General features: G+C 45.6%; 1 protein-coding gene across 3 annotated transcripts; it reads left to right on the top strand.

Moving 5' to 3' along the window:
• The first annotated feature begins 7865 nt into the window (after positions 1-7865).
• SOCS2 (suppressor of cytokine signaling 2) lies at positions 7866-18092 on the top strand. 3 transcript variants are annotated; one of them, XM_012469331.2, is made up of 3 exons: positions 7866-8096; positions 10551-10902; positions 12569-18092. In XM_012469331.2, exons 2-3 carry the CDS (start codon positions 10764-10766, stop codon positions 13024-13026), a joined length of 597 nt encoding a protein of 198 aa, XP_012324754.1. In that variant the 5' UTR covers positions 7866-8096; positions 10551-10763; the 3' UTR covers positions 13027-18092. The 3 variants fall into 3 exon arrangements, with proteins under 3 accessions (XP_012324754.1, XP_064232956.1, XP_012324755.1); XM_064376886.1 differs by lacking the exon at positions 7866-8096 and adding an exon at positions 8889-9093; XM_012469332.2 differs by lacking the exon at positions 7866-8096 and adding an exon at positions 10093-10141.
• Positions 18093-21566: the final 3474 nt, after the last annotated feature.

Genomic DNA, 21566 nt, shown 5'->3' with positions numbered 1-21566 from the left:
CTATGTAGCCAAATAAAGGAAAGAGATCATGTCTTTTGCAGGGACAAGGATGAAGCCAGAAGCCATTATCCTTAGCAAACTAATGCAGAAACAGAAAAACAAACACTACATGTTCTCAAGTACTTACAAGTGGAAGGTGAACAATGAGAACACATGAACACAGGGAGGGGGACAACACACACTGGGGCCTGTAGGGGTGGTGGAGGCAGGGGGAGTGAGAGCATCAGGAAAAATAGCTAATGCATGCCAGGCTTAATACCTAGGTGATGGGTAGATAGGTGCAGCAAACCACCATGGCATGCTTTTATAACCTGCACATCCTGCACGTGTACCCCAGAACTTAAAATTAAAAAACAATTTTAAAATGAGAGATGTTGGTCTATACTTATCTTTTCTCTTGCCTGTCTTTGGTATGACAGGGCAAGACAGATGTTGGCCTCCTAATACAAGTTGTTAAATGTTCTCACTTCTGTGATTATTTTCTGTTAAAGTTTATGTAGGGTGGATATTATTTTTCCATTAAGAATTCACCAATGAAAGCTTCTGAACCTGGAGAGTTCCTTTCCTAAATAGAAATAGGGCTATAAAGTTATCCACTTATTTTTTTATTGTTTGTTTGTTTGTTTATTTATTCTGAAGGTACATCACCAATCTACTTCTTCTTGAATAAGCTTTGGTACTTTGTGTTTTATTTTGTGGTGGTTTTTGTGTGGGATGTTGGCACAGAACTAGCTTCTGACTTCCCAATTGCTACAGTGATCATCTATGTATTTATTCATATCATCTTATGCTATTACTATTTTTGTCCATTCAGTGGCTGGAATCAATAGATCACAGTATGATCTTTTGACAATGAACATGTGGCAGGGGGATCTTTGTGGTTGTGGCAAAGTAGAAGGCACTATAGACCTTGGGCTAAAAATAGAAGGAAGACAAGGATTTATCTGATGACTTCATCAGACAAATTTACCTCTTTTAATTAGCATGGGTTTTAAAAATGGGAGAAAAATTTAGAAAAGAGTAACTGACTCAGGGAAACTTGTAATTAAAAAAGAAAAAAAAAAAGAAAAAAACGAAACCTCCTTCTCAGCAAGCATTGGAAAAGCCAGATAAATTACCAGCATGCTGCTTTCTGTCTCTTGCTCTCTCTCTGGTTTTTATTTTTTATTTTTTTGGCTTTCATAAGAAACAAGACTTGACTTTAGTATTTATTTTAGGATTGTTGGCACATACTGAAATGTAACCATTTTTTGGATTGGGAGTTTTTGATAACAAAACAGGAAAAAGAAAACAATTTTCCTCAATTCTTTATCCCTGTCCTATGTTTAAATATTGTAAATTACATTTGAGAATATTATAGTTACACTTGTTGGAATAGTACTCAGTGATTTGAATTGCCTATTTTAAAAGCAACTTACTTGCCAAGCTACTTTTTCACTTAAAATGTTACTTTTATTTATACTAAACCATATACTATTTTCCTAAGGACAATTTGTTTACAAGTACAGAATAATCTATTTAATGTGCTTTGGTTTAATTTACTTATATGTGAGGTAAGTACTTTTTCTACCATCATCAAAGGGTTGCTGCAAGAATAAAATCAGGCATGTGCTATAAGATGTCGGTGAAGAGAGATTAAAATCATAAATAAATGCAAACTGATAAAGGCAAACTGATATTATTATATCATTTTCCTTTATGGTAGGACATGATTACTATGATTGTAAATTTAATGTGATAGGATAGTAGAAAAGGCCTATATGTGTGATCAGCTGGCCTTTCCACGTGGAATGTATATAGAAGTTGTCCTGTGGTTTGAGGAAGTAGCTGCTGTTTACAGAGCCTCCCTCATGTGGCTCTGCCACACGCCTTGGCTAAAGGTAGTCTCACCCGTGATTGCCAGCCTGCAGGTTGGTTCACTGGGTGCTGCTGCTTCTCAGAATTCCATGACTAAGCCAGGGGTGATGTTTGTTCTTTACTGATCGGTATTTCTTCTGCCTGCTCTGCTTACCACATCGTCACACCAGGCCTTGACCTTTGTGAACTTCTCTGGAAAGTCAAACATACCTAGAGGCTGACCAGGCTTAGGTCTAATAACACCATCAACTGCTCTTAGCAAGGTCATGGAAAAGAGGTTGGAGGTGATTCAAAGGAGAAGGAAACTTAATAGCTCATCCAGTTTAAATTTGTCGTGACACAGATGGAAAAACAAAAATCCAGAGACGTTAGGGGACTCCGTCCAGGATCCCTCTACTGTGATGTCTTTCTGGACATTCCAAGGTGATTGCAATGGTGCTTTTCTGGCTGCTTGCAAAACCATTCTGTGTACTCCCCCATGACTTCTCACCCTTTGTTAGAATAATCTGTGGATGGTTTCTCTCTCACTAGACCTAGACCTCTTTAAGAGGAAGGCTGAGTCCCCCTAGTGGGGTCTATAAGGCCTGGAACACCGTTAAGTACTCATGCATGTTTGTTGATTTCGTGAATCTCTCTCATGCTGTCTGCTAGGTACTGTTGTTGTGGGGTCAGTCTCATGGAGGTTAAGCAGAAACTTCAAGAAAGCCAAGCTCCACTTGGTAGCAGACCAGAGTCTGAGGGGTAAGCCAAAGAGTAACCTGGGAAGCACATCTAAGTAAGGGAAGATTAAAAAAAAAAATGGATACCGAGCAGAAAGAAGGTGGCGAAGTGTTTTGGTTCCCTCACTTGCAGATGCATTAGATTCATTCATTCATTCATTCAATAACTTTATATTGGGCCAGAAGCTGTTGTAGGCACTGAGGCTATAGTGGTGAATATAATAAAGTCCTTGCTTATATCTCAGTGGGAAGAAAGACAATAAACAAATAAATGAATAACCATTATAAGGGCAGAGAGTAGTAAAGTGTTAGGATAAAAAAATTAAGCAGGGGGAAGAAATGGTCACTGATGGGGCTGCTATTTTACATAAAGTGAGGAGGGAAAGCCACTCAGAGCAAAGATATGAATGAAGTGAGGGAGTAGTGACATGGGACTATTAGGGAAAGAGCATTTCAAAGAGAACAACAGGTACAAAGGCCCTGAGGCAGGATTGTGGTATTTGGGAAATAAGGAAACCAGAAGGTTAGAGTATCATGGGGGAGAAGAAAAGAGATAAAGAGGGCGGAGGGATGTCACTCCTGTAATCCCAGCACTTTGGGAGGCTGAGACAGGTGGATCACCTGAGGTCAGGATTTGAGACCAGCCTGATCAACATGGTGAAACACTGACTTTCTTAAAAAAAATACAAAAATTAGTTGGGCATGGTCATGGGCGCCTGTAATCCCAGCTACTCAGGAGGCTGAGGCAGGAGAATTGCTTGAACCTGGGAGGCAGAGGTTGCAGTGAGCTGAGATCAGCCACTGCACTCCAGCCTGGGCAACAAAGCAAGACTCTGTCTCAAAAAAAAAAAAAAAAAAAGTAAGAAAGAAATTCATTCTGCACTAGTAAAATAGTATCCTTCCCAGCATCAAAGTCTTATTGATTGATTATCCTCTGACTATACAAACCAGTTCTAATAAAGAGAGTCCCAGCCAGGTGCAGTGGCTCACACTTGTAATCCTAACACTTTGGGAAGCCGAGGTGGGAGGATCACTTGAGCCTGGGAGTTTGAGACCAGCCTGAGCAATAAAGGGAGACCCTGTCTCTACAAAAAGTACAAAAATTAGCCAGGTGTTGTGGTGCATACCTGTGGTCCCAGCAACTAGGGAGGCTGAGGTGGGAAAATTGCTTGAGCCTAGGAGTTTGAGGTTGGAATGAGCCTAGATTGTGCCACTGTATTCCAGCCTGGGTGACAGAGACAGTGTCTTAAAAAAAAAAAAGTGTCATACAATGCTGCTGAAGGCTGACTTTTATCTCTCAGGAGTACCTTAATAAAGACCTTCCACCACCCCTTAGAACAAGTGCTCTCACCTGAGGTCAACAGACCCCTGGGGATTTATAGTCAAGAGTTGTGGTGCACACCTGTGGTCTCAGCAACTAGGGAGGCTGAGGTGGCATCTGCTCTGCTCCTCTCCCTCTTCCTTTGTCCACCAGTGAGTGTCCTCCATTATGGGGATGGAGCAAGTAGTACAATGTAAAAGGGACTTGTGCTGAGAAGCACCAGAGGAAAAGTAGGAGATGCTCATTAAAATGGAAGGCAGCTCTCTTCTTCCCCTTCTCAATTCTGCATTCTGCTCTTTCCCTTAAATGCCCCCACACCCAACCCCTGAACTCTTGAGAAGGCCCAAATCCAACCAGATCAGGAAAAAATAAACTCACTGGCTCCTGTATTGAGAAGCCCAAGTGCGGTGCATCTTCAGGCATGTGGGATTCAAGCACTCAGGAATTTCTCCCTCTCACTCAGCCTCAGCTCTACTTTCTTCTCTGTTGCCTTTGTTCTTTGCCAGGCTCCCTCTAAGTGGTGGAAAAGTTAACCTGCATGGTCATTACTGCCCATCATTTCAGAAGGGGAGAGCCTGCTTCTCTTGTAGCATTTCCATCAAATCCTGAAAAGAAAAATAATCATGTTGGTTCTACTGGACTTGTGATACTGGACAAACCTCTATATCCAAGAGCTCGAGGCACTCCCATTGGCTCACCTGGGTCACACACTCTTCAATGAGTGCATCCCACGATCACAGGGAGTCTCTAGGGCGCTGTGTGTGTGGTGGAGGTAGGGAAATGGCAAGCTCAAAAAGGAAGAGATGGTGGACATTTAAAGCTTACCCTCTGCCCACAGGTGAGTCAGACACAATTGCCAAAGGCCATCCTATTGTCCTATTGTTCCCCTCTCCCCCAAACAAACACTGAAAAACCCTCCTGACAATTTGGCAGTAGCTCAGTGTGGAGCATTTGTCAATTCCAGTATTAGAATGTCTGCATTGCAAAACCAGAAATGTCCAGTTCTGGTTTGGCACACAGAGAAGATTTTCAAGCCTTGGCAACTCCTCAGTGCAGGCAGTGGAGGAAATGCTCCAGCTTTGTGAAAATCTTCTCCTTTTCCTCCTCATGGAGAATAACTGTTCATCACTGCAGCCATGAACCTGCCTACTAAACAGATATGGTCTGAAAATCCAGGGACAAATGGAATCACTTTGGATACCCATAAATTTTAAAGCCAAAGGGGTGCTCCAGGGAACCAACTACATGAAGTTCTCTGGAAGCCACAGGACAGGAGGTTTAGTGGGGATGGAGTTGACCATTGAATTTTACATAGGCAAATGTAGGACAATGTTATCCATAGAGAGAAAAATCCAAACTTACTCAGATTAAGAGGATGATAGTTGAAATAACAGTTAATTGTTATTAATTGCTAAGTTCCAAAGCACTTTTCATAGATTATCTCACTTAATTCTCACAACAGCCCTGTAAGGGAGGTACCACGATCATCTCCATAAAAGGCTAAATAATTTGCCAAAAATCACATATATAGCAAATAGTGGCAGAGTAAGGATTCATACCTGGGCAGCTTAACTTTAAAGCCATGGTGCCAATGAACTCATTCATTCATCCATCCATTCATTCAATGATTATATTGGATCCCTACTGCATGGTAGGAACTATTCGAGGTGCTAAAGTACAGCTGTGAACAATGCAAGTACAAATCCATGAAGCAGAGCTAGGGAGAAAGATAGTAAGTTGGAGAAAGAAGACATAAACTAGGTTAGATGGTGATCACGATTAAGGAAAAAACTAGAGCAGAGAGGAGAGAAAAATGTGCAGGGGGTCAATTCTGAGTCAGGGAACAGGCAAAGTCTCACTAAGAAAGTGGCATTAAATAAATATTTGAGGAAGTGAGGGAGCAAACCTTGCAGCTATCTAAAAGAAGAACATGAACGGTAGAGAAGACAGTAAATACAAAGACCCTGAAGCAGGGGCAAGGCTAATAAGTTCTAGAATTAGCAAGGAGTCCATTGTAACTTGAACAGAGTGATCAAGGAGCAGAGCAGGAGGAAATGAGGTCAGAGAGGTAAATAGAACCTCGTCTTGTAGGACCTTGCAAGTGGCTACTAGGATTCTTTTTTTTTTTTTTTGAGACAGAGTCTCCCTCTGCCACTCACTCTCTGAGCTGGAGAGTGTAGTGGCTCAGTCTGGGCTCACTGCAACTTCCACCTCCAGGGTTCAAGTGATTCTCCTGCCTCAACCTCCCAAGTAGCTGGGATTACAGGCTCATGCCACCACGCCTGGCTATTTTTTGTATTTTTAGTAGACACAGGGTTTCACCATGTTGGCTAGGCTAGTCTCGAACTCCTGACCTCAAATGAATCACCTGCCTTGGCCTCCCAAAGTGCTGGGGGATTACAGGTGTGAGCCACTGCGCCTGGCCAAGATTTTTTTTTCTTTTTTTGAGATGGCCTGGCTCTGTTCCCTAGGATGGAGTACAGAGGCACGATCTTGGCTCACTGCAACCTCCACCTCCCAGGTTCAAGCCATTCTCCTGCCTCAGCCTCCTGTGTAGCTGGGATTTCAGGCATACATCACCACACCCCACTAATTTTTGTATTTTTAGTAGAGACGGGGTCTCACTATGTTGGCCAGGCTGGTCTCAAACTCTCGACCTCAAATAATCCATCCACCTTGACCTCCCAAAGAGCTGGGATTACAGGCATGAGCCACCATGCCCAGCCTCCAGCCAGGATTCTTTTAATCAAGTGTGATGCAGCCATCAGGATTGGAGCATTCTAGAAAGAGGGAACAGCATGTGCCGAGGCAACAGGAGCACATAAGATAGGAGTTGCTGGAAGATTCGTTTCAACCCACAACCAGGTAGATATTAAATTTACTTTATACGAATGTTAGGGCCAGAGCACTTTGAGAGGCTGAGGCAGGAGTATCTGTTGAGCCCAGGAGTTCAAGACCAGCCTGGCCAATAGGGTGAAAACCCATCTTTACTAAAAATACAAAAATTAGCCAGCCGTGATGGCTGGCACCTGTAATCCCAGCTACTCCGGAGGCTGAGGCAGGAGAATCACTCGAGCCCGGGAGGCCAAGGCTGCAGTGAGCTGAGATCGCCCCACTGAACTCCAGCCTGGGTGATAGAGCAAGACTTGGTCCAGTCCCCTCCTTCTCCCCGCAACCCAATTTTAGGAATAAATACCTTTTTATTTAAGCTAAAGTGTGGGTACACCCTTCCTCTAGGATTCTTCACCAAGGAAGAAGAAGCCATGTTAGGATAATTTAGAGGGCAGTTAATCCTAGTAGACATAGTGTTTCTTAAAGGCTTGGGGCCTTAGACTGTACACAGGCTTCACATGGAATCTGATCTGTTCATTTATCCCAGTCCCTCATCCAGAACCGGAGTCTAGCTCTTCATGTTATAAAAAGGGCCAGAGGTCCAAAGAGGGTAAGTGCCTTGTGCAAAATTCTTCAACTACTTCGTAGAGGACTTTAGGGTTCAGTTAGCTCCGCCCATACTATCAAAGGCTCTTTCTAAATAACGAAACATGATTACGTGCACACGGCCCCAGATTTAACAAAGCTCTTTGTTAGCTGGGAAATGACCCCCTCCCCGACTCACCAGCTTATCATGTGCATAGAGTTATCTACTGAATAGAAGGAAAATTATTGAGAAAACCATTGGTCCCCGGCTCCAGACCCCAAGGTTGGGAGCTGGTTCACGTTTCCTCCCAGAGCCGGCAGGGGGGGCACCAGGCAAGGTTTGGAAGCCGCGCCTCCCTCCTACCCCTCCCCCTTCCTCGCCCAACTTCCCACAGCCACGGCTTCAACTAAAAGTGGCCATTGACCTTTCAAGCTTTTGAGCAGTGATGCAATAGAATAGTATTTCAAAGAAAAATGTTTATCGAAATTTTGGATCCGGTTTTCCTGTGATTGCTAATTTTTTTTTTTTTTTTTTTTTTTTAAAGTAGGTCACATTTCAAGTAGGTCACATTTCGGGGGCGGGTGCGCAGACAAGGAGATGAGTTTCCACTAAGGCCAGGTGGCCTCCAACGAGGTGGGAGGTGAGAATCCCAGGTAGGGTAGAGGTGCCGAGATCCTTCCGAATTCCCGGCCCTGGGGCGCCAGCCCTGCAGGGAATGACAGAAACGCTCTCCGGACTGCGGGAACCGAGGCCCGTCACCCAGCCCCTTACCGGCGCGCAGGTAAGGGTGCCCCTTAGCAGTCGGCATAGGTGAGCGGGGCGGGCCGCCGGGTATACCGGAGACGTTGTAGCGGAGGAAAGGAGGAAGGGAGGCGCTGGGTGGGTGCGGGTGACAGCCAGCCGGAGCGCCAGGGGGAGGGGACTAAGGACGGCCGGCGCCACTTAAGGAGGCGCTGCTCTCCTGCTCGCTGCCCTCCAGGACCGGATCAAGGGGCCCGCCGCCGGTTCCCAGCCGTGAGCACCGGGCGGAGCAAGGGGTCCCGGTGCCATCAATGTGTCTTAGAGACAGAGAGGCCGGTTTCCGAGGACCCACAGTCGCTCCTGCACCCACCCACCAAATGAGCGGCCAGGAGGGTCACGTCAAGGGGGCACCGCCGGACTGTTTAGAGGAGCCCATCCCCCGTGGCAGGCCGGACGGCTATACTTCCCCGAACCCAGGCACTCAGCTGGCCCGGGTAGGGGGCAGGCTCCGGCCGCCGAAATGGGGTTGGCTGTGGCCGGGGACTTTTCCAGCTTGCCCCGGAGCACCCCGGGGTGTGGGGCCAGAGGCCGGCAGACCCCCCGTGCACACTGCCCACCCTGCAGCGGAGCGCTCTCAGCCGGTCTTTCTTGAAGCCTCTGTATTGCGCCCGCGCCTCTTTAAAGCGGTAGCGGGGCCCGCGGTCACGTGAGGCCGATTCCTGGAAAGTTCCTGGAAAGCGGCCTCCGCAGCAGCCGGGAGGGGCGTGAGGAGAACGCCGGCTGGGGAGGGAGGTGTGGAGCGAGTGAGGCGCGTCGAGCTGGGAAGTCGCGCGCACTGGCGGCTCCTGGGACCGACGTTTAACTCTTGCCAAGTCTTGTCGCCGCCGTTGCGGCTGGCGGGCCTTGGACTTCCCCTGAAGCATGAGCCCTCTCGCCCGCAGCCACCCTCACCGCGTGGGCCGCGGACAGTGCGCGCCGGTGCCCCGGGCGCACCGACTTAGGATCTCCCGCGCCCGCAGCTCGGGAGCCCGCGGCAGGTACCGGTGGAGGGGGGGCCTGAAGGCTCCGCCCCGAGGAGAATTGCCGGGAAGGGCGGCGGGGCGCGGCCGCGTGCGCTGGGGAGCAGCGGGCCGCCTAAGCGGCGGTCGGCCTGGGCTTCTGCAGCTCGGATCGCGGGGGAGAGAGTCTGAGCCGCGGCTCTGCCCGGCGGTCTGGCGATGCTGCCTGCTTTCTCCGATCCCTTCTCGGCGTCTGGAAGTGTCTGGAGTTTCTTTTTTTTAAAATTTTCCCTAAACTGCCATTCAAATTAATAATCCTCCTAATAACCTGATCTCCCGCTCCTCCCCACCGGCCTGCCTCCCGCCCTCGCTCCTTCCTCCCCCCTCCTCCTTCCCACCTCCCGGGTCGCAGCCGGAGGGAAACCCGGCTGCAGTCCCAGGGTGGGGGTGTCCCAGCCCGGAGGGGGCGTCGCCATGCGGTGGGGGAGGGGGTCGAGGCAATGATCCTCCGGGCTTTTGTGTGCCCTCTGCGCACAGAACTCGGGCCGCCGCCGCCGAGCGCGGGGCTGGTCGCATCCCCAGGCATCTCGTTCCCAAATTAAACGTTAACGGGAGAAACAAGGGCAGACGCCCCTCCTCTCCCGGCTCCCCCCGCCCCATGTCCACTGAGGAAGCTGCCTGGCGCAGAGGCGGCGGTGGCGGCGGCGGCAGCCGCAGCGGAGGTCGAGGTAAGAGCGCGGCGTTGGTAGTTTGCACTTCCCGCAGCGCTCGCGACCGCCCGTTCGGCCCCGGCCTCGGCTCGGAGCCCCGCGAGGGCTGCGCGCTCTGGCCGATTCCTCGACAGCGCCGGCGGCTGCGAGAGCTGCCGCTGCCATCCTACTCCGGGAACGACCGCCGCGGCGCCCCCAACTCCGCCCAAGCGGGCACCGGGAAGTGGGGGGAGGGGAACGAGGCGCCTCCCGGGCGGGGATGCGGCAGCTCTCACACCTCCGCACGCGGGGTTGGTGCCTCGGTGTCCCCCGGCACTTTAGGGCGGAGAACCAAGTTTGTGTGGGTGCTTCTTCCCGGAGGCCTTCGGGCTGCCCAGGTGTGAGACGGGATTGCCAATTTGGGGAATGTCTTCTGCTCTTTCCTTTAAAATTTTTTCGACTTGTCCTTGACAAGGGCCTATTCCCAGTATATCTGCAGGTGACTATTTGCTCTTTCTAGGCCACCAGTCTTTGATTTCAGGGAGTGGCCCTGGGCGGGAAGACATCCTGTTCACCCTCATCCTGACCTCCGTCCCCCACCTCTCTGGCCAACTTTGTGTCTTGGATCCCTGCTCTCTATCCTTTCTCTAGAGCTGGGCCAGGGCGCTAACTGGATGCTTGGGGTTAAATGGTGCAGGAGCGTAGAGGCGGAGGAGTCCCTGGGATTTTCCACGTCTATTTCCCCACCCCCACCCAGCCGCAGGGGTCCAGTTTGGACTGACCCAACCTCCCACGTTCTCTTTGTAGGCAATCAGTGGGTGACCCTGTCTGCGAGGGACTTTGTCATCCGTCCTCCGGGACCTGGGGAGAAAGAACCCCATCCCTTCCCTCTCTGCCACCATTTCGGACACCCCGCAGGGACTCGTTTTGGGATTCGCACTGACTTCCAGGAAGGACGCGAACCCTTCTCTGACGCCAGCTCGGGCGACCACCTGTCTTTGCCGCGGTGACCCTTCTCCCATGACCCTGCGGTGCCTTGAGCCCTCCGGGAATGGCGGAGAAGGGACGCGGAGTCAGTGGGGGACCGCGGGGTCGGCGGAGGAGCCATCCCCGGAGGCGGCGCGTCTGGCGAAGGCCCTGCGAGAGCTCAGTCAGACAGGTAGGGAGCCGACCGGCCGCGACACGTGCGGGAGGGGGCGCCTCCCCAAAGACGCAGCTAGGAAGTGGGGCCGAGGTGGGAAGCCAAGAGTAAGATGGAAATACGTTTCCTTGCTTCCAGTCTTCGCTCCAGGGTGGGGGACCGCTTAGAGCACGCTTGCAGGGTCCTGGGTCCTTGGGAATGCGTAAGGAAAGTGGTTCTCCAGGGGCTCAGGCCTGGCGGAGTGCAGAGCTCGGAAGGGGCTTCTTGGAAATAGCTTCTTAGCACGCTGGAAGCTTTACTATTTTCCGCAGCGGCTCAGGGTTAGGCAGCTCGGGCTCGAACCCCAGCCAGGGAAAGCGTCCGGCGCCTCCCTTTGCGCGGGGTGCAATCAGCAAGTGGGCGCCACGGGCCCCGCAGGCCCAGCCGCATCCGGCTCCCGGGCGGAGCTGCCGCTGTAGCCCAGGATCTTGGCGGCCAAGTTCAGGGACTGACACTGCCGCAAGGGCGGCTGCCTGGGTGTGGAGAGCAGGCTGCAAAGTCCTCGCCGAGCGCGGCTTTCAGGGTCGGCGCGCCCAGGGGACTGCAGGTTTCAAGTGCAGTCAGGCAATTTGCGCGGCACGATATCCTCTCTCAGCATCTGTAAAAAGAAAAAAAAAAAAAAGGTAAAGTATCTGGCAAATCATTCTGGCTTTTCAGATCCGTATCCTAAAAGCTTACAGTTGTGGCACAGTTGAAATTTTGGTAGCTACATGGGAAGGGAGAGGGAAAAGCTCCCTCGCTTGCGATTCCGGTCCTTCCGTGTGGGCCACGGGCTTTCCCTCCGGGGGAGGCACCGGCGGATTGCAAGTATCCTGGTAATGGTGGGGGTGAATGTTCAGATTTCTTAAATATAGACGATCTTTGAGCCTCCTTAGAAAGCAGCATGGGCCGGGGAGATGGTGCAGACAAATGAAATCGAGAATGCAGGGGAGACCAATGGTTGTGATTAGATTTGGATTAGGGCAAAGTCCAAAAGAGTTTAGGGAAGATTGTACACTTGAAGTAGTAATTATCACTTGGGACTTCCCATTTCTCAGTGACTGATGAGGTAGTCATAAAGCAGCGAACAGAAGCTATTGTACTAGAGCTGTGCTTTTACAACAAGTACATAGCAGTGCTTTCTACAGAGCAGGCTGTTCACAGCAGACTCTGCAGATTCTTTTTGGGGATAGCACCAACCAGCCCAAAAAGTTGCTTCTGTTTTTACTCCAGTTGAATTACAGGAGTTGGGGTTTTCACTTTTTAAAGGGCATGGCTTTTATTTCTAACTTCTGATGTATTTCTAATTTACTTAAATCTTTATTTTACTGAAATAGAGTTAAAAGTATCATGCTTCATCAGCCAGTGTGGCATGCTGCAAATGTTCTTTTGATTCATTAGAAGAAAATTTTAAGAAGAACTTCAGAAAGTTATTTTTTACAAAAGAAAGAAAGAAAACTGGCTTGCCGTTTGTGTTCGTAAAATGGACCAAAATTTTTATTAAATTCCTACCGAAAGTATTTGTGGTGGCCCCTGGTAAACTATCACTCACACATCTTTGTTTTTTAGAGCTAAAAAATTATTGCCAATTACTTGCTCTGTTCTAAAAATTATTATAATAACTGTTTTACCCTCTTTTCTTTTTCTTTTTGAACAAAAACCCCAGGATGGTACTGGGGAAGTATGACTGTTAATGAAGCCAAAGAGAAATTAAAAGAGGCACCAGAAGGAACTTTCTTGATTAGAGATAGCTCGCATTCAGACTATCTACTAACAATATCTGTTAAAACATCAGCTGGACCAACTAATCTTCGAATCGAATACCAAGACGGGAAATTCAGATTGGACTCTATCGTATGTGTCAAGTCCAAGCTTAAACAGTTTGACAGTGTGGTTCATCTGATCGACTACTATGTTCAGATGTGCAAGGATAAACGAACAGGTCCAGAAGCCCCCAGGAACGGCACTGTTCACCTTTATCTGACCAAACCTCTCTACACGTCAGCACCATCTCTGCAGCATCTCTGTAGGCTCACCATTAACAAATGTACTGGTGCCATCTGGGGATTGCCTTTACCAACAAGACTAAAAGATTACTTGGAAGAATATAAATTCCAGGTATAAGTGTTTCTCTTTTTTTAAACATGTCTCACACAGAGTATCTCCGAATGCAGCTATGTAAAAGAGAACCAAAACTTGAGTGCTCTGGATAACTATATGGAATGCTTTCTAAGAACAGGTGAAGCTAATCTAATTTAAATGCGTGAAGAGGTAGCTAGGTGTTTAAAGTTCCTCCAGATACTTTACCTGAGTGATGCTTCCCTTCCTAAGGCTGACCAAGACCAGTGGATCTTTTTAGATTAAAAATAAAATGTCCCATGTAAAGGCCGCAGGCGCGTTTTATCAGAATTCCTTGCCTTCTTGGGTTCCTTTCTGTTAGGTCAAAGGTCCAGGCTCCAGTAGGAGACAAAGAGCTCCTCATAGGAATACTGAAGAAGTAGGAGGAACCAAGCTGATACAGGCCTCACTGCAATTTGATGTGCCTGCTGATCAGAGTCTCTTTTGGGCATTTTATATTTTGCATTCTGATGTACCTAGGAGTTTTGTTAAACAGATTATGTGTGTATTTATCCCACTTTATGCAATTAACCAAATCAACCAAAAATAGTGACCATGAAGTCCTGTATTTGTCTTTTTACTACATGTATGAACTCTCCTGTGAATGAGTACTGTAGTAATCCATTTTAAGGGAGCCTTATTTGAAATATTTCAAACTGGTGCAAATGGAAAAGACTTTCTCTTTTCCTTTAAGGCTAAAGACAAGAATGTCATGTTATACAGGTGCAACTCAATCGCTGTTAATAAAAACCAATGTAGGTATAGGCATTTTACCCTTTGAAATAGCTGTGTCCCAACCTGTTGCCATTGATTTTTTGGAAATGGCTTTAGAAATTTCCAGGTTGTCCTTGACTTGTCTAACCATGGACATAAACAGTTGTCTCCCTTCTACTATGTAGAATATTTTGACTTAATTTTCTTCCAGATACAGGGGGATACCTGCCTGTTTTTCAAAGTGTTTATTTACTGCTGTTACTATTTGATTAGAATGTATTAAATAAAAAAAAACCTGATTTCTACAAGTTGCACTTAATTACTTTGAGTTCTAGAGAACGTACACTTTCATGGTAATAGAGGATTGCCATCAAAACTTATGTCAAGTGAAATAAGCCAAATATTCCACAAGAGGTAGAACATTACTTTCCCTTCTCTAAAGTTATGGACTGTGCTTGCCCCGTTGGCAATTTAGAAAGCACGGTTTAGAAACTGCAGGAATTGCCAAGTGGCCTGGTCTTTTATAATTTGAATAGGCGTAACACTGATGTCCTCTGTGTTCCCAAAAACATGGTTTAGAAATTAGAAACATTATGACACGGCCAGTTGAGCAGGCATAATACTAAAGAAAAATACAGTTTTATGGCCACTTATTTTTTGCTTTGTAGTCTGCATAACTGTTATAAATGTACCATCTTTTCTGGAGTCCAGACATTATTCATTTCACTGCCTTTAAAAATTTCCTGCATAGCTACAATACCATGGTGTGTCACCAGAAAGGTGGACCCTGTGTGAATGAGAAAATTCGGTTATAAATTACAATAAAACCTGCTTACTGCATATCTTACCTTATTTTCATGAAGAAGTTGAAAAATGGTTTTGTACCTGGCAGGAAACGTACTATGGATATCCAAACAGCAGAGCCAAACACAAAAGATTGCTAGGTGTGCCTTAGGAAGAGTTTATCTGTGGCCTAAAACTTAAAGAAAAGCTAGACTTTCAGGGTCAGATCTATGAAGGGGCCACGACGGTTTCATTAGGATGTTCAGGATCGGGGCTTCATTCACCCTTTTTCTCCCACTGACAACATCTGTTTAGTGTTCGATGTTTGATTTTTCTGGCAAAACTTCTACATGATCAGTACCAAGGGGCTTTGTGGAATTTCTTAAAGGTCTTTTGCATTTCTATTGTCACTGTTTTGAACACTCTATTTCTCAGTTACCAGGACCTGGGGAGGCAGTTGTGGGGCATGAGTACCCGTGAAATTGGAAAGAGTTCCGAGTTATTGCTTGCAAGTGACTAATTATGAGAAAGCTGGAGGATGACACAAACACCTCTGGAGTGTGCCATGAAACCTATTGCCTTATGTTTCAATCCTCTCTATTCCAAATAAGTTGCTAAACATCAGGAGACAATTATTTTTGGTTTTGTTTTTTATGATGACTGACATCATTTATTTAGTGAGTTTATTGTGAGCCAGGTTCTTACTCAGCACTTGTATTATCTCATTTAATTTTCCCAAGAATGGAATGAGCAAAGTACAATGATAATGGGAGGTTCACCTCCTGATTTGTGAGTCAAGAGGCATTCCAGGAATATCCTAGCTTTTTTTTTTTTTTTTTCCTTGGAAAGGAATTGGGAAGAGCAAATTGCTGCTGAAAATTTCTACATTGATCCAGACAAACAAGTTAGAGCAGGCTGTAAAAGAACCCTTGGTCTTTTTATTGCTGCTTCAACCAGATCAACTGGAAAAAGTATAGATACCTTAATTAGCACTAAGCTCTGGAGGATTCTAGTCAGCCTGGCCCAGCGGGGTTTTTTCCCTGAACACGCCTGAAAGGGGAGCTCATAATGACAGCTATGCAGGTGGGTGGGGAGGAGGTTTCCCATTTTACTTAGTGGATGGTCATGCCAGTTACCAATTATTGGTAGCCCCATTTTATACATGGTGGAACAAAAAGTACGCTTGTCTAAATTATCCTCAGCAAAGCCTGGAAAAATATCCAGTGTTTTCTCCCAATGCAGAGCACTTTAGGGCATTAGTGAGGATATTTAATATTGTTGTTGTTGAAGAATACAGTATACAGCACATATATCCCCAGACTCTGAAAGTATTTTGACCTAAGTTTCTGTTCTGGGCAGAGATGAGGCAATGCAGTTTTTCATGACCATCAACAGTGAGCAGTGGTGATTGCTTTTTAGGGACTTGGAAATTTTCTGGAACTTTGGATAGTGGAGAAAAAGGCAGTTCAGCTTATGAGCTGAGAGGTCTTTTTTGTGTGTCAGTAAGAAGGTCTTGACTTCATAATAATTATGTAATCCGAATAGGTAACAGAATGAGACAGTTGTTTGAGAGTGTTTATTTTCTTGGGAAGGACTTTCTCTGCTTTTAGAAAATTGTACCCTGTTAGGAGAGTAAGAGACAGAGACATCATCGTCATCAAATAATCCAAGGGATGGAATGTCCTGAGATTGGGCTGTGCCCTTCTCGGTTGTGAGTTTAGGCACAGGGTAGGCAGGGTTTGAGCGGCTGTGGTTAGGTCTAACAGCTGGGCTGCAGTCTCTGTCTCTAAGTGGCCCTTCCTACCCTTTAGAGCAAAACAATGTTGTTGTACGCCTTTCATTTACTTTAGAGTCTTCTGTATTCTCCTTTCCCAGTTTTTTAAATTTCCTAGAATTTTAAAGCTTGAGGCCACTTTTCAGATCACGTATTTCATGGACTTTATAGAAGACTTTTGGATCCAGAGGGGCTGGGAGATTTGCACACACACACCCCAGCCAATCAATGACAGAGTCAGGATTCAAATGCAGATATTTTAGTCTTATAATTACTATTTGTAAAAGTTGCACACACCTACCCTTTGTTAAAATTGCCCAAACTCTTTGCTCTCCTGCAAGCCCTACAGTTCTCTTAACATCATATTTTTCTTCTGCTGGGATTCAGAAGCCAGGCCTGTGGAATATCCTGTGGGCTAATTCTAGTTCTTGGCCTCCTCTACCCGATTTTGAAAAGTCTACCTTTGCTGGGTTTCATGATGTCTTGATCCACGTTCATTTTTTTGTTAATTTTAACTCCTTAACATTTCTAACCTATTTGCTGTTTTAAAATCCAAAACCTCCCATCCATGTTGTTTGATGATCTCATTTCTACCTCCACCAGATGTGACTCACACCCAGCCACAATGCCCAGTCGACTGCCCCCCCTCCTGTCCTTACCAGCAGGGTATTTTTGCTTTTGCCCGCTCATGGGCATAGTGGCATAGTTAATTCCTGCCTTACTTTCTCTCGTTTCTATCATAAAGTTGCCCTCGACTCATCTAACACAGCCCTTCCGGCATGATACTCTAGTGAAACAGGATAATTATACTCTCCTTGAGTTGGGTAATTGAATGATTTAGAATACCTTAAGATTAAATCTCTTTGTATCTCTCTGTGGTTTCATTCAGGTTGTGAAGCAAGTAGCCAGCCCCAAATGCCACACTTTTGTTATGGGCGTTTTTTAAAATCGACTTATTTTTTAAGTGTGGCGGGTTCCTTTTTCAGTGTAAGTTGACCTTCATTTGCACGGAATGAAAATGCCCTTCATTCCTTTGCTTCTGCTGTACGTCTGTATGTCTATACGTAAGAATGATTCTGTGAGACTTTTGTTTCATTTTTTCATATGCATGGTTCTGATAGTCTCGTCTTCACATATTTTTGATTTTCCTGACTTTTCCTCTGCTTGGCTTGAGTTCAGATAACTTATTACTAAGGTAATAAAGGTAACAGCTATTGTTAGAGTGGCCTCTAAAAGTCCTGGAGTCTCCAGTGTCTGAAGTCATGGAGCAGAGCTGGCATTCTATCTACCTCTTCCTGAGCTTTGTCAGCAAGGGAGGCTGGATCAGCTAAATGTGCCACAGAAAATAGGGCTTACGTCAATAAACATGTATTTATAAAGATAAAACTTAACTGCTTTCATAGACAACTCTCACTTTGACTCACATCCTTAACTTATAGGCATTTTGACTTGCCCTAAATCAGGAGTGTATTTTGTGATATATTATTCATGTGGCTTTGCCTCTCTTAGAGAAAGGCTTGCCAGAGTCATAGTGAGAGAGAAGGAAATATCGCCAGCTACTTTCTTCTCCTTTCTCAGCATAAATGCCACCCAAGGAGGCCCCTTGCCATGGCGGGGTGAGACTTTTTCACCACTTAAACCATCATAGAACTTCATAAAATTTTTCTACATCGCTCCAGTTTCCTACAGTGTTAAAGATAAAAATTTCTTTTTTTTTTGCTAAGCATTTTTTCTCTTCCCTTCCTTTTTCCCATTTAGTGTTTGGTCCAGAATGCTGCTGTGATCTTTAACATTCAGAAAAATCCATGTTAGCTGGGTGCGGTGGCTCACAGCTGTAATCCCAGCACTTTGGGAGGCTGAGGTGGGTGGATCACCTGAGGTCGGGAGTTCAAGATCAGCCTGGCCAAAGTGGTGAAACCACGTTTTAGTAGAAACCATGTTTCTACTAAAAACATAAAAATTAGCCAGGCATGGTGGTGTGTGCCTGTAGTCCCAGCTACTTGGGAGGCTGAGGCAGGAGAATTGCTTTAACCTGGGATGTGGAGGTTGCTGTGAGTGGTGATCTCGCCGCTGCACTCCAGCCTGGGCAACGGAGTGAGACTATGTCTCAAAAAAAGAAAGAAAAGACAAGAAAAAAGTCCATGTTTTTTCTACCCAGAGGAAGTTGTTTGACCTCCCATGTTAACATCCCTCCTGCCATCTTGATGAACTTGACCCATCTTAGGTTTCCAGCATAGCTTATTTCTCTTCATTTTTATTTCTAGGTTGTGGCCATCAATTCTATATTTGGTCAGAAAGTGTCTTTGTATTTTGCATATTTGATTAGAGCATCTGCTGTTAATTATGTGTAGGAATAAGAGACAGAGAGAATGGGGAATAATAGAAGCCCATAAACACATCTGACCAATAGTTTCGACTTCCTCCCCATTCTTTCTCCTTTGCTAGAACCACTGACAGAAAAGTCAGCTGCTTCTCTGTTCTCTCATTTTATTTTCCTTGTCCATCACGTGATAGGGATGTTAATATGCAACAAACTGGCTAAAAAAAAATATCAAGAGAGAAAAGTAAGGGAGGTGGAGCATCAGTAGTGTGCCGAGCCTCCTGATAGCCAATTATTAAATACTTAGAGATTTTGTGAGCTAAATCATTATGTATAAATTATTAATAGATTGAAATCAGCCATGCTGGGATTATTACAACACAGAAATTGGCAAATGCTATAAATTAAGACACCCTCCTCCCCTTACCACCACCAGATAGCTGATTTAACAACATAGCACTGATCTAGGTATTATGTCTTCCTCAATAATTGATACCTCATTAGGGTAAGATCAATTTATTTGTCGCCTCTTTTATAGCAAGCCCAGTGCTTAAAGCAGAGTAGGAGTGAACAATTCGAGAAAGTATTTTTTCTTTTTAATGTACATCAATCCTATCTTGGGCTACATTGCCTTCTACTGTGGATCAGGCGTCTCTTGATTCTGTGTCTTTTTCTAGTTACTCTGTGGTTTCTGTAGCTACCTTTTCAGTTTCTTGGTAGGAAGGTTCTGGGCAATCTAAAATTCATGCGATCACTGTGTACAACAACTCTTAGCTCTGATAGATCAGGGCCTCTTTTTTCCTTCTAGCTTCATTCATTCATCTCATTAGTTTTCTCACTTGTTTCTTCCTCCTTCCTTTCTCACCTGCTTTCCTCCCTCCTCTCCTTTCTGCCAGCTTTTATTGAATGTCTACTGTATTACTCAACAAGAATACAAAGACAAGTAGAAAGTGTTCTTTCATTGAGGGAGCTCTTAGAGACTAAGAAGGGATGGAGAGGAGGGGGACTAATATTTATTAAACAGTCTACTATATCCCATACCCTGCTTAGTCATTGCATTTAATCCTCATAACAACCTGATGAGGTATGTATGACCCTCATTTATTCCAAACGAAACAGAAACTTAGGTAAAATATCCTGCCCAGTAAGCAGGGAAGTCATGAATCAAATCCAGATTCTGCATCTTAGGATGCCATATTGTACAGGAGCTGTAACTACATTAATAACTTACTGTAAAAAGTATTGCTAAAGGCTGTGTAGTTACCTTGCGGACAGGGTGCCATCGACCTGCTTTGAGGGTTTACAGAAAACAGACCCCCAGAAGAAGGTATCTTGTGTCTGAATGTTGATAGGTTAGAAGGAGTCCTCAGACCTGCTGAGTGAGGAAGATCTTTTGGCTAAAAGGTTGAAGAAGAGGTAGAGGTGAAGCTTGTGGGAGATGCTGTCTGAGGGTGACTTGGGGCAGATCTTGCAAGCCTTGCTGAAAACCTTGGAGTTTTTTCTGAGGACAGTAGAAAGCAGATGTCAGCTTTTTAAAATGGGGTAGGGGGAACAACAGGAACAACAGAACTAGGTTTGTGTTTTATTCATCCCTCTGGAGGTCCTTTGGAAAAATGGCTTGGAACAAAGCAAGGGCAGAGTGAGGGAGACTGGTGAGGTGTGAGGTGGGTAGGAGGGAGGTAGTCACTTGTGAGAAGATTGGGGAGGAGTCAGACATTGACTCTCCTTCCTTGGCTGCAGGCTCAGATTTGCCCTGGAGTTTGGGGCTTTGAGTCACACAGATTGCTCGCTTCCCTTTGAAGACCAGCTTCCACTTTGGGCAAGTTGGGGTAATGCACAGATTCCGTTCTCAGGAAAGCAAGAAGTCGTGGTGCAGTGGGCACAACCCTGAACTAGGAATTGGAAAACTTAGGGTCCATTTCTGGTTCTCTGACCTTGGGCCAAACATTGAATCTCTGTTATCTGTAAATTGAAGAGCTTGGAGCCTTCATAATTTTTGGTTCCTTCCAAGTAGCTCCCTATCTGCCCAGATGTGATAGCACACTGGGGTGGGAGTGCTCAGAGGAGAGGTGGGCTCTACATTTTTGTAAAGTCTCAGTTTCTACTTAGATTGTAGTATAGATTTTACCTCTATGCCATAATATATTCTCATTTATTTTGAAAATATACTTCCTTCTGAAGTCTGGATTTTTTTCACAGCTGGCTGTTTTTTATCCTGGTTAGAAGAATTGTGTGTTTTCTTTTAGCTATGGATCTTTGAGCACTACCTTATAATCAAAGAGTTTGGACTTGGGTTTTCAGATCTTGGTTGTGATGGAGAAACAGGAATCTGGTGTGTGCCAACCATCATCATCATCATAACCCTTCGGATGAATTTTCATTATCAAAGGACCTGGAGGGCTGGCTTTGCTCTGCTCCCTGGCTAGTGTAGAGATGTGTTGCCAGAAGATGACAGGCATAGGATGTGTTTTTGCAAGTCATTTTTCCCATTTACATAGATTATTCTTATTTCCAACTGATCCTCAGTAGATTAGTGCCATTGAGCTTTATTTTCATCTGTCAAGCAATTAAGAAAAAAAGTAAAGGAGACAAAAAGCTGTAATATACTAAGGAAATTCTTAGATTCTTTGGTAACATTAAAAGAATCTTGGTGCATGAATGATCCTGCCCCAGTCTATCCATCTTGCATATTTGTTTTTTTCTGGATCTGTCTTAAAGTGGGGCACATTTCTGGTCTTGGTAGGCAAGAAGGAGGGTTGGGGTAATCAGCTGTCTCAAGCAGACGTACATCATTAAACCTGGTAATGGCTGAAAGCCCCCCAGAGATCCAGTTTGTAGCTGCATTGGGTAGGCCATGGGATTTATTATGTCCAAGGCATGACAGTGAGGCAACCATTCTATAACAAACCAACTCTAGGCTTCCAGAGACTGGAAAAAGCTAGAACATTTACTAAT

This window comes from Aotus nancymaae, unplaced genomic scaffold (genome assembly GCF_030222135.1).
Source record: "Aotus nancymaae isolate 86718 unplaced genomic scaffold, 86718_ANA_hifiasm-v0.15.2.pri h1tg000016l, whole genome shotgun sequence".
In the NCBI taxonomy this organism is placed as follows: Eukaryota; Metazoa; Chordata; class Mammalia; order Primates; family Aotidae; genus Aotus; species Aotus nancymaae.
The sequence above is the reverse complement of the archived record's forward strand: the minus strand, read 5'-3'. Positions and strand labels throughout refer to the sequence as shown.